This window comes from Rhinolophus sinicus, linkage group LG02 (assembly GCF_036562045.2).
Source record: "Rhinolophus sinicus isolate RSC01 linkage group LG02, ASM3656204v1, whole genome shotgun sequence".
In the NCBI taxonomy this organism is placed as follows: domain Eukaryota; kingdom Metazoa; phylum Chordata; class Mammalia; order Chiroptera; family Rhinolophidae; genus Rhinolophus; species Rhinolophus sinicus.
The window spans coordinates 133,572,434-133,588,010 of NC_133752.1; the positions used below are offsets into that span (position 1 = coordinate 133,572,434).

Sequence of the window (15,577 nt, forward strand, 5' to 3'; positions counted from 1 at the left end):
GAAATGTAATGACACAGACTTAATTATTCTATATTCACTAACTCAACTGGATAACATACCAATGCTTAGTTAAATCCTACAGACTCTTTGGTTGTAACAGAAACATTTTCATTACTTTTGCCATTTTGCCTTATTATAAGTTTCCCATCTAACATAATTAATCAACTGTTTCAATTACATGCTCTAAATCTATAATGGTGAACAAAATGCTAGGCAATGATTTGTGTCTGCCTTCAACTTGCTAAAACTGCCATTTATTTCACTTCTAAGAAGAAAAATGTTTTCTTGACCTCAACCCACCAAAAATGTATAAGCCAAAAATCCTGCAGTGATTTAAAACACTGCATACCTTGCATTTTACCATCTGTAGAGAAATGGCTTCTGCCTTGCATAGTACATCTTCCACATCCATTTTCATGGACAATTCATTGATATGCTAAAATGAAACAATAAAATGTTAAACAAAACTGACAATTTATTACGCTATATTTCACTGCAGGTAAAATCCTTAAAATAAAAATATGCACATACTACAAATAAACAGAAAATTCAATATATCTTTCCTTAGATTATTTCAAGTTTTAAAGCTAAATAATAGCTAATAAGTTTATGGAACATGAAATCCAGCAGCTGACTCAAGTCTACTATCTCAAAATTATAAGCAAAATACAGAATATTTTTTTTAGAAAACTAAACTACACAAAAGAACATTTGTTGAATTTCCTTTTCTTTTTAATTAGCCAAGTAAAAATAACTGGCCAATATGTATTTGTTGAACTGTCATTCTCAGAGAGTCAGTTCTAGAACTGTTATTGATATAATTTAAGTTACTCAAAAGATTTAATGAAGCTCCAAGGAAATGTTTTGTATATCAGTACCACCAAATAGAGAAAAGAGCCAAAATACTATGATATAAATTGAAGGAATAACTACCTTAAGTATTTCATTAAAACCATAATGCTTTTCCATTATTTGCTGCTTTTCTGATTCCAGAACAGCACAACAGAGAAGAAGATGGAAATTTTTACATGGTAGTTCAGTCCACATTACCTATAAAACATAGAACAACTATTTAGCAAACTATATCAATTCTAAAATATTTTCCTTATAGGTACAATGCGGAACTCTATGTGACTTCTAGGCATAGCCAAAGTTGCCCAGATGGGGTAGTCCACTGTTTTTCTTTTTTTTTAAGCCTACAGCACCCGGTATTCCCAGGCGGTCTCCCATCCAAGTACTAACCAGGCCCGACCCTGCTTAGCTTCTGAGATCAGACGAGACAGTCCACTGTTTTTCTATCTAGAAAATGAGCAGTGGAGAAGGGAGGTCTTACCTTTACCTACAAAATAACTAACATCAAGCTTAACATTATGTGAATATGATCAATTCCAAATGTGGCTCTTTAGGTAACTACAATACGCAAATCACTGAGTCTAACCAATATGATAAATGGCATTAATTAAGGAGCCACAGCCATAAGGTTAAGTTCAAGGTTGTAGAGGGTTGGTGGCATTTTCAATATTATTCTGAATTTTCAGTTTCTCACTTTTAAATCATCCTCAGTCTCTGAAGGGAAAAAAAAAAAAAAAAAAGCTAAATCCTGGAAATAAGAAAAGAATTGGTTATACAATGCATGAAATCAAAAACACCCAGAGATAACTCTATAAATTTCCCATTATGTAACTCAGAGTATACCTGATTGTGACAAAAACTGAATTAACTACCCAAAATTTATACCAAACACATAAAACATTTGATCAATAGCTGCACTTCTTCTTAAATATAAGTAATGTCCTCAAATTTAAGGTCTTATTTCCTCCTGGTTAGTGTACCTAATATCGTATATGGAAAGACAAAAAGACCCATGTAAACAATACTACTAAAGCATACCTGAAATGGTTTACTTCTTTCACCAGAAGTAAATCAAGTTGAGTAACTTTCAGATTAAATCCAATTTTTAAAAGTTTAATTAAAATGCAATTAACCTCAAAGGTTTCATTTAAAGTTCCAATGTATTTGGTAAACAAAGATTGGGGAGTTATTCTAGCTATGTGATAATTATATTCTCAATTCATCCTTTAAAGAAGTTGAGATACTAATTTAACAAAATCAATAAACTTTAAAATATGACTCCCGGTCAAGAATATGTGAATTTTACTTCTAATTTCAAACAGAGGAAGTGATCCTCCACAGAACAATGACCCTTCAATCAGTGCATCAGCTTCTCTAATGGCATTAGTCACCAAAAGTATAGGAAACAATTTCCATCTGTAGCCTCAGAGGGCACTGAGGTTCCACTGTATGTAAGTCTATTTATTATCCAAATGGATTATCGCCCCCATTCTTTCCTTGGGAGAATTTCTGTGATCCCTTATCTTTATAAAGATAAGGTAGCCGTCAGTCATTATATCAATATTCTATTTTAAAAGCACCTCAATCTGTTAATATTACTAAATATTTGTAAAGGAAATAATGATTTTCTGTTTTCCATCAAGAGTTGTCCTGGGTGCAAAATGGAATAAAAGGGTATACACCAAAAGCATGATCATGAATATCCTGTAGAGTCGCGGAGAAATGGGACTTGAGGTGGTGATTAAAAAAGATGTGAGCTGTATCTTCAATTTGTTTTCTGAGAGAAAAAACTAGAAATAAATATGGCAGAATGTTTCCATGTTAAATATGGATGGCGGGATGTTTGCTATATTATTCTCAGTATTTTGCTCTAACATAAATTTCTTTAAAAAAAGAAAAACACAAGTCAGCTCCCTCCCAATACCTCAGACTACAAAGTGCCATCTCAACTGACTGTCCTGCCAAAACATCCTTGAACTCTATACAAATGTGTATCAGAAATGTAGCAGGACCTTACATACTCAAGTCTGTCTAGGAAAGAACACAGGCACAAATGGTCTAGAGAACTGGTTCTGGGAAACGTACTAATCCCAGTGTCATAAGGATTATGATTTACAGAAAAAAGCTCCAAAGACCATATAGTCACTTCAAGATCAATAATTTTTAAAGAGAGACAATTATCAGAATTTTGGAACATACTTTAGAAATTTCAGTTAGGCTATTACAATCCATTTATATTCTATAGAATAAATTGTTGCTTTCCATGATAAATATTATATTTGTATAATTTAAGAACTTACCTCCCATAATCGAAGAATATCTGGAAAACTAAATTCCCTTTTAAATCTGATTAAGAGCCATCTGAAGCAAAAATAAAGATATCCAGAGTCCTGAGATTCTATACAGAAGGAAAAAAAATATATATATGGCTTACTCTTATACTAATTATCTCAGAATACAGTTATCTATTTCAAACTCAAATTTTTCTATGCATCCTATATTAAAAGTCCTATAAATTTAATTGTCTTCTACTAATTCAAGGAAACAATTCAAATTTGCAGGCTGGCTTCTTTAAAAGAAAACCACAAAATAACGAATAATTCATTTTATGAATAAGCGGTTTTACAACATAATTATACAAAGACAGTTTGTTCCCACACTTTTATTCCTCAGGGGAATCAAGGCAACAGCAGTAGAGCATATAAGTCTTTAAAAAGAGTTATTTACATTGTTACATTGTTACAAAATACAGGGTATTACCCTATAATTTGCTGGGGATAGTTCTGATTCACTAAACTTACCTAAGTAACTGCAAAATCCACTGTCCAACAATCGAAGTAAGGTACTTAGTTGAATTAGCTGGGTCTTCATGCCTTGCATTTGTTCTTCAAAATTTTGATGCTTTATAAAAGGAAATACATGTTACCACATAAGTAATATTTAATAAATATTTTATAGTACATAACCACTGATAACCAAACCATGAATGTAAGGACAAATGTTGGTCTTATATCACAATGGTTATATTTTAAAAATCACATCAAATTAAAAAGCTAAAGCAACATTAAAAAGGAGGGAAAGAGAATCCTTGGTCTCAAACTAAGAATTAATTTTTTCCCTTTCTTCATTTGATTTAGATAAAGAAGAATGCAGACACAGCCGCTTGTAGACTGATTGATACACTAATTTCTTACCTCGAAAGATTTGGCAAAAGGAAGACACATTTGGAAAATAAACTTTTATCAAATCACTTCCATTGTTAAATATTTCTTCAAATTGTCACATGAACTAAAATTATTTTTAGCTTTAACATGTATCCCATTTTAAACAGTTAACTATTTCCTAGATTTGATGACATTAAGGAAATCTGAAGTCAAAACCGTTTTCATGACAATACTAACAGATTATATGCATTTTGCATTTTAAATTCTCACAAGTGTAAAGGCTACATAATGTGTGGTATTGCAACAGACTGAATACAGGACCAATTATGAAAATCTAGCCGTTTTCCTCTAAATTAGACATTAAAGAAAATGGAAATGCAAAACAATCTTTCTTCTCAGTAAACTATTTGTTTTGGAAAACTTACTTTTCATTTTAAAATGTTATATGTGTTAAGATACATAACAGGTTTACTGTTATTTTTAAATAAATATTTATAAATTTCTCAGTATTACTTTTTCATATGATAAACATCAATGGACATAATAACCCATATAAACAAATGCTCTTGGGGTCCTCAATAATATTTAATTAAGTGTGTGAAGGGATCCTGAGATCACAAATTTTGAGAACTGCTATGTGGTTCACATACTTTCAAAACTCTTCAAAGCTGAGTAGATTCCTACCAACACTTGAGTCAGAGAGAGGGGGCACCAAAATAAGCGAAAGGCTTCTAAGATGATTCTGATCCCTTTAAAATGTGCACCAACTCCTCTATGGTGACCTACTGTCCTAACCCTTGCGAAAAGCCTACGAACAATATCCCTTCCCTCACACTTCTTTTTCAGTTTTAGAGACAATAATCATGCTTTATTAGGACTACCTATCAGATTAAAAACCATTCATTCTTGGTAAAAAAAAAAAAGAAAAAAAAAGTTTAAAGTCTACTGATTCTTAATAAACGGGTTTCTCATAAATGATTTAAAGAATTAGCTTAATGGACTAACAGAAGCCTTTGGTATCTAACTTCTTCATGTTTACCACATGGACCTATAGGGAAAGGCAGAATTAACTCTGATTGACAACATCATTTTTGTTGTGACACAGCCAAAGGCTAGTTGGTTTGGGAGTACCAACATGGCAGAGCCACTGCTACCCACTCAGCTATAAAAAGGAGCACTCCCAAAAATGACAGAAGCCAACTTTGGAAAACTAGCTATTCCTGCAGAAGGGGGAATAAGATCAACGCTGGATATACAAAAGGCTTCAACTGTATCTGTAAATAAATACATGTGCACACATATACATGTGTATGTATGCATACATGCATATGTATTTATATTTATACACACACATGTACATACACATATACATACATATACATATACACATGTATATATATTATATGGGGTGGGAGGTGAGAAAGAATGTGGGGGGACTAAACTATATGGCAAAATGAATGGTAGATATAAGAAAGTTCATTAGATCATTTTGCAAATATTTCAACAGACAAAAGTTTACACCTAGACCTCCATTAGATGTGAGTAAATAACAACAGAAGCAAATCTATGGACATTAGGCTCAGCCATCACATAAGAAGTAAATCTTATATGAGATAAAGCTGTAAAACAAAAAGAAGTCAAACAATAGCGCCAATTTAAGGACACCAAAATCAGCAATACCGTGAAAAATAATCATGCAGATTATTTTGATTGCAACATACTGCCCTTTCATTTAAATATTATGAAAAAAAGGATGTTAGTAGACAATATATTAAGAGATCTTTTTAGAATAAAAACTAGAAAAATCCCCAGACCATCCTCAATGGAAAAGGCAAACAGAGAACATTCACTGTGAAAAAGACAGAAGAACTTGAACCTTCATATACAGAACTGACAAATATCCCGTCAAGTGTATATTACAGATGTTCAGAAAGTATCTCTACATTTGAGACCTATATACATGCAAATGTGTATATGTATTTGGCATCATAAACCAATATATTTGAACATGACAATATTGGCTCAGTTTTATGAAAACTATTACTGTAAAAAACTAAACGTAGTATGTTCATGGTAATTCTTATGGAGTACTTGCTATAAGTAGAGGTCTAAACTAAGCACTGGGGAAATATTCATGTGTTTATTCTACAAAAATCTGTTGAGCAGAAACTTCATATCAGGCATTAGGAAAATTCTGGAAGCATACCAGAGAACTAGTTAAGCAAAAACATGATCTCTTTTATCAAGAAGAATACTAGCTCTAGTGAAAAGAGGTAAACAACAAAAACACAGGGAAGGCAGACAAGAGTTTTTATACAATTAGTATCAGTTGTACAGACCTTTATAACAAATGCCTCAGGTTTCTAGAGCACTTTGGAGTAATTGGAACTAAGAAGGCAGGTAAAATCAATCAATCAAAAAGGTAAGGAAGGCAAACTATGATATTACTAGATTACTGCAATTAATAATCTTTCCAAATAATCCAAAAATATTAGTTTATGGTAAAGGACTGCATAATTTGAATATTTATCAATAGTAAAAGGTATTTTTAAACTATCAAATCTTATCAAATATGTGGAAAAGAAGGAGAAGTGAGGATGAGTGGGAACCCTGGATAAGACTTGAGGAAATAGACAAAAATTGGGAAAAATTGAAGGGAAAAGTAAACTTGGCAAGCAAGAGGGGAAGAATAGAAGTAATCATAAAAGAGAAGGAGACCACTTCCAAATTTCACATTTGTATCCCAGAAACTTTAAGTTAAACCTATATTACAAGAAAACATTTTATGTGATCACATATTCAGAATCTTTATCCCCTTGCAAGCAAGCCATTGCAATATTCGACATCATGGCCCACCATCAAATATATCAGTTTTATTTTGAAACAGCACACAATGACATATGCAGTCAAGTCTGTGGATTGCATATGCCTTTATCTACTTTAGGCCCTCTGCTTTTTTTCTTTGATAGATTACTTGAGAAAACTTGCATTTTATTTCCCTGTGAATATTCTCTCTGTACTATTGTCCTAGAACTCTGTCACCAAGATATATCAATGAAAATAGATAAAATGTTCTTTGTAATAATCTGTACATATAGACATAGTTCAACTCTAATAACACATGCTTCTGAGAAAATAACAGGGAATTACTAAGTGTCAGTGTTACAAATAGTTCAAACACATCTGGAGAAAAATCAGTTACTATAATGACAAAATCCAAAATGTTCACAAAAGGTAAGGATATTACTTGGCATGACTAAGCTTTATCTCTGAAACAGATGATATGAAAGTTGAACTACTTCACAAGAATTGAAATTCACCTCTCATCAATATTCTATGACCCATGGCTCTTCTACAGAACATAAGCATTTACCGATACTAAAATCTGATTATTCCTGTACTACAGGCACTTACTATCTACTTTTTGCATTAAAAAAATGCTAGTATTTCCAAGCCTCTTGAAAAGGCTATTTAAAAAGGAATAAACTAACAACAGGGAACATTTTTTTAAGTTCCATCACAATTGGCTACATACAAACATCAATAAGATCCTGCAACTAAAATTTTCAAAATTTGTTTGATTAAAGGAAGGAACCCCTATTCTTACCATTTGGTCCATGTAGGAGGCAAAGCACCAAAAGGCATCCACCTCATTTTCCATCACATACAAAAGAGGGGAAAGTAAGTCACTCATTCCTTGCACATATCCTAAGAAGAATAGAAAAAAATAATCATGTCTCTGAAAACCTAAGGTCTATGTATCCTTCTGTGCATATTACCACCATTTCACTTACAAGTATCTTTTCTTTGATTCAGAAAATGGTATATATTGATGTTCACCAAAAAAAGAAAATAAATAAGAAGGAGGAAGTCTAGCAATCAGGTGAAAAAGATGAGCTGTTTCAGATCGAGATGTCAAGCAGATACATACACCTGCTACTATGAGACTTAGTATAGATATCACTATCAAGAGTGGGTGATTAAAAAATAATGTGCAAAAGCATTTTGAGAAAGAAGAGAAAACCCAGAGGGACATCAAATATAAGAGTACATACTCAAAGGAGATTTGAGAATAGTCAAAGAGGTAAGGGGGGCGGAAAAAATCAAGGGAGAAGAGTTTTGTAATAGGGGGAAAAGTTGTCAGGCCAGAGTGGTCCAGAGCCAAACTGCCATGAATAAACCACGTAAAAGAAGCATTAAAATGGATCCAACAGCTTTAGCAACCAGATCACTGGTGATAGAAACAAAAGGAATCACAACAAAATTATGTACCTCTTTTTACATAGTTCTATCTATGGTCTTCTTTCTTTTCTTGTTACTCTACATCCAACCAATGCTAGCAATGGGGTTTTACCCAATCAATATTTTGTGCCTATAACTACCACTTTGACCACCTTTCTTTTGATGCTGTTACAATTTCTTAGTCACGACACTAATTATAGCCCTTGTTTAAAAAAAAAAAAAAAAATAGAAAATGGAAAGTTAAAGAATCAGCCCCCTCATTTAAAAACAAACCAAAAGTCTTGGTCATACTTTTCACCGGAACATGTCAAGCTTATTTTTTAGTTCCAACTTACAAAAACCTCAATTTTCTTAACTGTTTTACAATTAGACTTCAGACAAGACACAGATATTTGAACCAACAAAGGGATGAGAGCTCACACTAAGCCTTCTCACATACATATTTATCATTCAACTTTGGTAAATTTTTCTATATTTGTTAAGGTTACGTAGATTTTTTTCCAATGGTAGCTTGGGAAGTCTGTGGAAAATACAGCCTTTCATTTGCAGATCCAAAATACAGCCTTTCATTTGCAGATCCAAAGCGTATATCTTTATCACTCATCAAAATCTATGTGCACTAATCCCATTTAAAGAGTATATTTTAAAAGGGAAGAGGATATTCTGCTAGAAGTGATACACAACTCCGCTTTGCTCTTCCTATTTTGGAAGAAAATTTTAGAAATGACCCAGGAAGCTTTTAAGCCAAAGTCTCTGGAAAAAAAACTCAGATTAAATGTATAACGGAGAGGCACTCGGATCACCTCAGGATCTCCTTACAAATGAATATTTAGCTCTATGAGTTCTGAGCCTCCTCTGCCCTACCATCTACTGCTATGCCTAGTCTTTATCAGCTCACTGTGTATACATCACTCTGTAAAAGTATGGCTCGACTCGGAACAGTAACACAAAAGAACACTTGGGTTCCCACAGCAGTCATCCCATTATTACAGTACCAAACAATAGAGTTACCAAGACATTTGGAGAAAAGTGCCAGAAAAAAACTGACGTGTGACAAGATATCCAAACGTAAACGTTTCTACCTATTTATTGCAGATGCTTTTTAAAATAATGCACACTTGCAATGATTAATTTTATGTGTGAACTGGAATGGGCCAGAGGATGCCCAGATGTCTTGTTAAACATTATTTCTGGGAATGATTATGAAGGTGTTTCTGTAAGAGATTAGCACTTAAATTGGTGAAGTGATTAAAGCAGATGGCCCTTCCCAATGTGGGTGGGCATAATCAAATCCCTTGAGAGTCTGAACAGAAAAAAAGATGGAAGAAGGCTGAATTTGCCCTCCGCCTGGCTGTTTGAGCTGGGACACTCATATGATCCTGCCTTCAGTGTTCCTGGTTCTCAGGCCTTCAAACTCCAACTGGCATCTACTCCATTGCCTCTCCTGCTCTCAGTCCTCCACACCACCCAGCAACGTTCCCAGGTCTCCAGCTTGCAGACAGCGGACTGTGGGACTGCTGTTTTTCTTTGCTTCTCTCTTTCTCCCTGTCTGTACTTTTATGTGTTATACACACACACACACACACACACACACACACACACTCACACACACACACACATATATGACATATGACATATGATATATAATACACATAATACCTACATAATATATAATACAATATATATGTAATATATATGATATATTTACACACAAACATACAGAGGGTGCGCAAAAAATGTATACAGATTTTAAGAAAGGAAAACTGTATTAAAATTGTTATACTCAAATATACCGATAACAAAAGATGAATACAAGTCACATCTGACTTCTGAAATTACAAGAGCTGCTCAAAGTGGTTACTATCAGCGTCCGGACACTTCTGATTACAGCAAACTACGACTTGAGCAACGTTGACCAAAGTGTCCACTTGTATATATTTTTTGGCACCCCCAGTACATATAAATATACATATATAAAAAATATATATAAATACGTACAATCTTAATGGTTCTGGTTCTCTGGAGAAACCTAATACAACACTTTTAAGAAAAGAACAAATAGATTGGAAGGAAGACTAAATTGCTATCATCAACTTCCCTACACAGCACTGACGCAGTGAAAGCAATGACAAATATAAAGGCTAAACTAATTAAAGCATGAAAGAAATTTGATCTGAATTCAACGAAGTGCAAAAGAGCACTATTTTACTGAGTCTGACTGACTGCATGTAGTCTATAATAGAAATATTTCAAAGTGTGCTATTCAAAAGATTTACAAAGCACCTTTCCTCTGGGAAAAAAAGTGCTTTATTATAAAGTTATAATGAATGAAAAATTCTAAGAAGCTAATTTAATCCTTTAAGTCTTCAGCTTTCATATGGCATCACTACCATATTTCTTCTGCAAGTCTTAGCTGAAGCAAGTAGTCAAATTAAGCTTTGTATTCTAGTTGGTTTTAATCTATTTTATCTTATACATGATGTTCGTTGGGGTATGTCATGAGTTGCGGGGGTAGAATTAGTGTACAAATTCCTTTTAATTAAAGAAAGACTGACGCTGCTTAAACTCGCGTTCAGTGACACTCAGATTCTGTACCAGTGCCAACTGCTGCACATCGTAATCAGCACGGCCACAACTCTGAAGCGGCTCCCAAAACTATTTTCATAGCAAATTTGTTTCAGTGGGGAGGTGTGAGAAATGAACTCCTTCCTTCTCATCCTAGTGTACACTTTCTCACACTTTAAACTTTCATCTACATGTAGATCTGTTTTCCAGGTTAGCTAGACCTTAGCCCTTAGAGTAGCAAATTTTTAAAAATCTTAGGAGTTGGAAATCATTTTTTTAAGTTAGACACCTCTGCCTTCCTATATAGTATTATGAATATGATTTAACTTATTATTGGTTATTCAGGGTAATCATTATGAACATACACTGTAAAAAAGATACCTCCCGTAGAAATATCCCAGATGTAGAGTCAATGAACTAACTAAAAAGTGCTCCTCCTTGAGTTCTTCTGTCTGTCTTTGATCATTTTTTGTCTCCTTCCTCACTATTCATGGGATTGTATTCAATACAAATATACCTTTACCTACCTCATCTATGGGCTAAGAAGCCAAACAACTAAATATGATAGAATCACCTATAAGAGTAAATTTACAGCCCAAATTCCTTTACTACGAGTAAAAGGCAAGAAATTTGGTCCGCTGCTCTATGAAAACTACCTTAGTGTCTCACAAAGTCAGAGTTCTTACTGGGAACTTTGGCTGTTTCAGATAACTTAAGTATTTGACTAGAAAGAATGTGGGGTTAATACAAACAAACAAAATACCAATTCATCCAGTTAGCTGGTCTGAGCCTATGCCCTGAAAAGAACCTGGCTTTCAGGAACTTCTGAGAAAATCCATGAATTCCTGTCTCAAAATTACCATCTGACAGTTCGGAGCAGTGCCACTTGCTCCCTAGGACGATGGTCCTATTCCCTACAGTGGTAACAGAAACCAAAATGGCAAAGGATGGGGTGCTGAATGCACAGTGGTAAGAATGCCAGTCTGGGGGTGGCCGGAGGGCTCAGTTGGTTGGAGTGCGAGCTCTGAACAACAGGGTTGCGGGTTCGATTCCCACATGGGCCCATGAGCTGTGCCCTTCACAACTAGACCGAAGACAACGAGCTATCACTGAGCTTCCAGAGGGGCGGCTGGATGGTTCAACTGGTTAGAGCGTGAGCTCTCAACCACAAGGTTGCCGGTTCAATTCCCGCAAGGGACAGTGGGCTGTGCCCCCTGCAACTAAAGATTGAAAACGGCAACTGGACTTGGAGCTGAGCTGTGCCCTACACAACTAGATTGAAGGACAAGTACTTGGAGCTGATGGGCCCTGGAGAAACATACTGCCCTCCAATATTCCCCAATAAAATTTATTTTTTTAAAAAAAGAATGCCAGTCTGAAAGACCTGGGTCTCCCTCCACCCCCATCCAATACTTACTACTTGTGCAACCTTCAGTCACTGTCTAAATTAATATAACCTTATTCATAAAGTGGGCATTATTTCCCCACTTCTTCAAACAACTGCTATTAGAATCAAATCTAAATCAAAAATCAAGTATGACAGCACTCTATAACCTGAAAAGCACTCTACCAATATATTTTCAATGACCTAATTTGAGATTAATACAGGTGTGATAAGACAGGATTGGCTACATTTTACATTTTAAAGAGAAATCTGTGATTTTCAACTACTGTCACCAAAGAGGCTAATGCTTCAAGACCCAAAACAGAGTTTACATCTCTCCCTAACTTACGTGTAAGAAGCCAAGAGGAATTCACATAGATACAAACAGTGAAGAAAATGTACCTATTAATTCGAGGTTCATTTGGGTTTAATATGCCGAACATCCAATTACTTTCTCCAAAAAGATGTCTCAAGCTGTATTACAGTAATCTGCAAAACATCTATTTCCACTACCTTTTACTTGGGAGTCACTCACTCACCTGGTAGGTAATGCAGAAACTTCCCATTTATTTATATATATAAATGTATTTATAAATATATTTATTTAAAGGTTGATGATTAGGGAATTTGTTGGTCCTTTAAAGAAACAGCTCAAGTTCTCTTGCCCCTTAAAATATTGGTTCCTTGGGTTTTCCAGCCCTTAGCATCGCTTCTCCATGCGATGCCCTACTCCCACCTCCAGCCCTAGTCTTTCAACCCATGCTTGATAGGAAATGGACTTACCAAGAAAATAAAGTTCTACATGCCCTACATAGTTATCTGCACTGCTTGTCTAAGATGTCATTATTTTTCTTCACAAGGGACATGCCTATCAAACAAAGGTTCCCAAATTTTATCACTTTACAGAATCCTTAATATCTCAGTAATTTTTTCCAAGGCACCCCTAGGCTCAAAGTATTAACTAACGTTTCCATTTATTAAGTAGTTAGAGCCAAACAGCATAAGTATTTATGCCCTAAGAACTCAGCACCCATTGGGCACTACACTATTTCTCAATCCTGGAAATCCAACTGGATACCACCATCCTCATTCCTGTTCCCCATCTATTTTCACCAGTACTTGCTTATCACAGCAAGGCCAAAAATGCTGCTTTGCAAACATACAATTTCATCAGAAGGAAGGTGGTGATCTAATGTTGAAACCCTGAACTACTACTGCAGCTAGTAGTTAGAGCAGTGTCCTATAGATGTCACTATAATTCCCTCAAAACTTTAAACTATTCCGCATTGCCCCCAAGAGTTTGCTATGGTAACACAGAACTCCTCGGCACATAATTTGGGAACCACAGCCTTGTAAGTTTCCAGTGCCCTGTAAAACAACCCTTATAAAAATTAGGCCACGCAGCTATTACATACTCATATAGATGTCTAACAGGTTAATAAATTTAAATTATAAAGTAAATACATATAAATCTTTTAAAATTAGAATTATTAGAGAACTTACCTAAATCAAAATCATACATACAGTAGGTCATCAAAATGTCATGAAGCAAAATCAACCCTGGATTATCCTGGCCTTCATAAAACTTGTTTGTTCGATCTGTTCTGTTAACATCTTTTTCTGAGGAGGAAAATCATTACGTATTTGAAAACCTTTCAAAAACCAGACTTTTTTTATAAAGTTTACATCTTATAAGTACAGGATTGGTTTTTTTGCTATTAATTTTACTCTCTTGCCATGCTTTTACTTAATGAAAATAATTTATCAAATTACATTTCAGGTATGCAATAAACATAGAAATCCTTTAATTGAATGGTAGGGAATACTTTCAATTAATTAAAAACAACACTAAGTAATAATTCACATTAGTTAGCAATAAAAATGCCAGTCACGAAAGCTTGTGATAGGCAGTATTATTTGAAAACAGTAATGAAAAAATGTGCTATGCAGTCAAGCATAATCAAAGAGATTTGTTTCATTCATATTTGCTTCATTCATTATGAGAAGTATTATCAACTTCTTTGTCATGTTCCATAATCATCTTCAGGACAATTTAATTCTTTATTTTCATATATACATTATTCAGTTTACACATTACTACAAGTAATTTATTTAAACTCTGAAAAAAATGAAAACCCACATTTTGCTGGAAATCATTTCATGACATTAAAAACATCTGGACACATCACCACTTGAGTATCCCAAGTTATACTGAAAATTCAATTCACAAACACCGACACCTACTGATACCTATTAAATGATCTTGTTGTAAAGGGTATTCCTCTAATGGAAATCCCTCAGGAAATTAGAAGACATTTTTAAATATTCAAAATGATTAATAATCAATTCTAATTAAGTTATAACTGACCTCCGCCCACCCTCCACCCCCCACCCCAAACTGAGTAATTTGAAAACATTCTCAATACTTGTTGTGACCAGATGGGGAGGTATTTTACAACAGAACAGAAACTAACAATAAGGGATGACATGAGTTTAGGCTCTGTAAAAACATTTTAAAAATTTATTAGAGCAATATTCCAGCTTTCTGTTAAAATACACTACATTAGATTTAATAAAAGGGAGCATATATCTATAGAATTGTGGATACATTTTTCAAACAAGTAAGGAAAAGCAATACCAATCATGCTATAAACGTAAATTTTCATTTAAAAATCTCAAAATGGGGCCGGCCCGGTGGCTCAGGCAGTTGGAGCTCCGTGCTCCTAATGCCAAAGGCTGCTGGTTTGATTCCCTCATGGGCCAGTGGGCTCTCAACCACAAGGTTGCCAGTTCGATTACTTGACTCCAGCAAGGGATGGTGGGCTGCGCCCCCTGCAACTAACAAAAGCAACTGGACCTGGAGCTGAGCTGCACCCTCCACAACTAAGATTGAAAGGACAACAGCTTGACTTGGAAAAAGCCCTGGAAATACACACTGTTCCCAATAAAGTCCTGTTCCCCTTCCCCAATAAAATCTTTAAAAAAAAAAAAAACAAATGTCAAAATGCTTCAGTCTCATATCATAGTTGATAAAGAGGTACATAGTAAGTTTTTTATTAACTCAAGCACAATTTACATAGTCATAATGCCATTATGGAATATCTGACTTAACAGGTGTTTTAAACATGGTAAAAGTTAACTGTACCCTTGTGAACTATCCACATTGTTTTCCTCTTGTAAATACTTCTGCCAGGCAGAACACAAAAAGGGATCAAAAATAATATTTTATAAGGGAAGTACTTCTAGAAACTATTTCTAGAAAGAAAATGAGTACTTCAGTTTTTTTTTAAAAAAAGGGCCTCATGAAAGCCAACTCTCCATCTAACTTGATGTAGTTGAAAAAGACTGAAGAAACACAGAACTGTGCCGA

The 15,577-nt window shown here is 34.6% G+C and overlaps 1 protein-coding gene across 2 annotated transcripts in view; it reads right to left on the bottom strand.

Annotated features, from left to right (window-relative positions):
- The window catches only part of TBC1D15 (TBC1 domain family member 15), a 67,643-nt gene that overhangs the window by 1,888 nt on the left and 50,178 nt on the right, over nucleotides 1-15,577 (bottom strand). For both annotated transcript variants that reach the window (XM_019748975.2, XM_019748974.2), the window contains 6 exons: nucleotides 13,711-13,827; nucleotides 7,624-7,724; nucleotides 3,654-3,753; nucleotides 3,153-3,250; nucleotides 934-1,050; nucleotides 350-436 (listed from right to left, as the gene is read on the bottom strand). In XM_019748975.2, coding sequence (XP_019604534.1) covers nucleotides 350-436; nucleotides 934-1,050; nucleotides 3,153-3,250; nucleotides 3,654-3,753; nucleotides 7,624-7,724; nucleotides 13,711-13,827 — 620 coding nt within the window. The remainder of the gene's footprint in view (nucleotides 1-349; nucleotides 437-933; nucleotides 1,051-3,152; nucleotides 3,251-3,653; nucleotides 3,754-7,623; nucleotides 7,725-13,710; nucleotides 13,828-15,577) is intronic.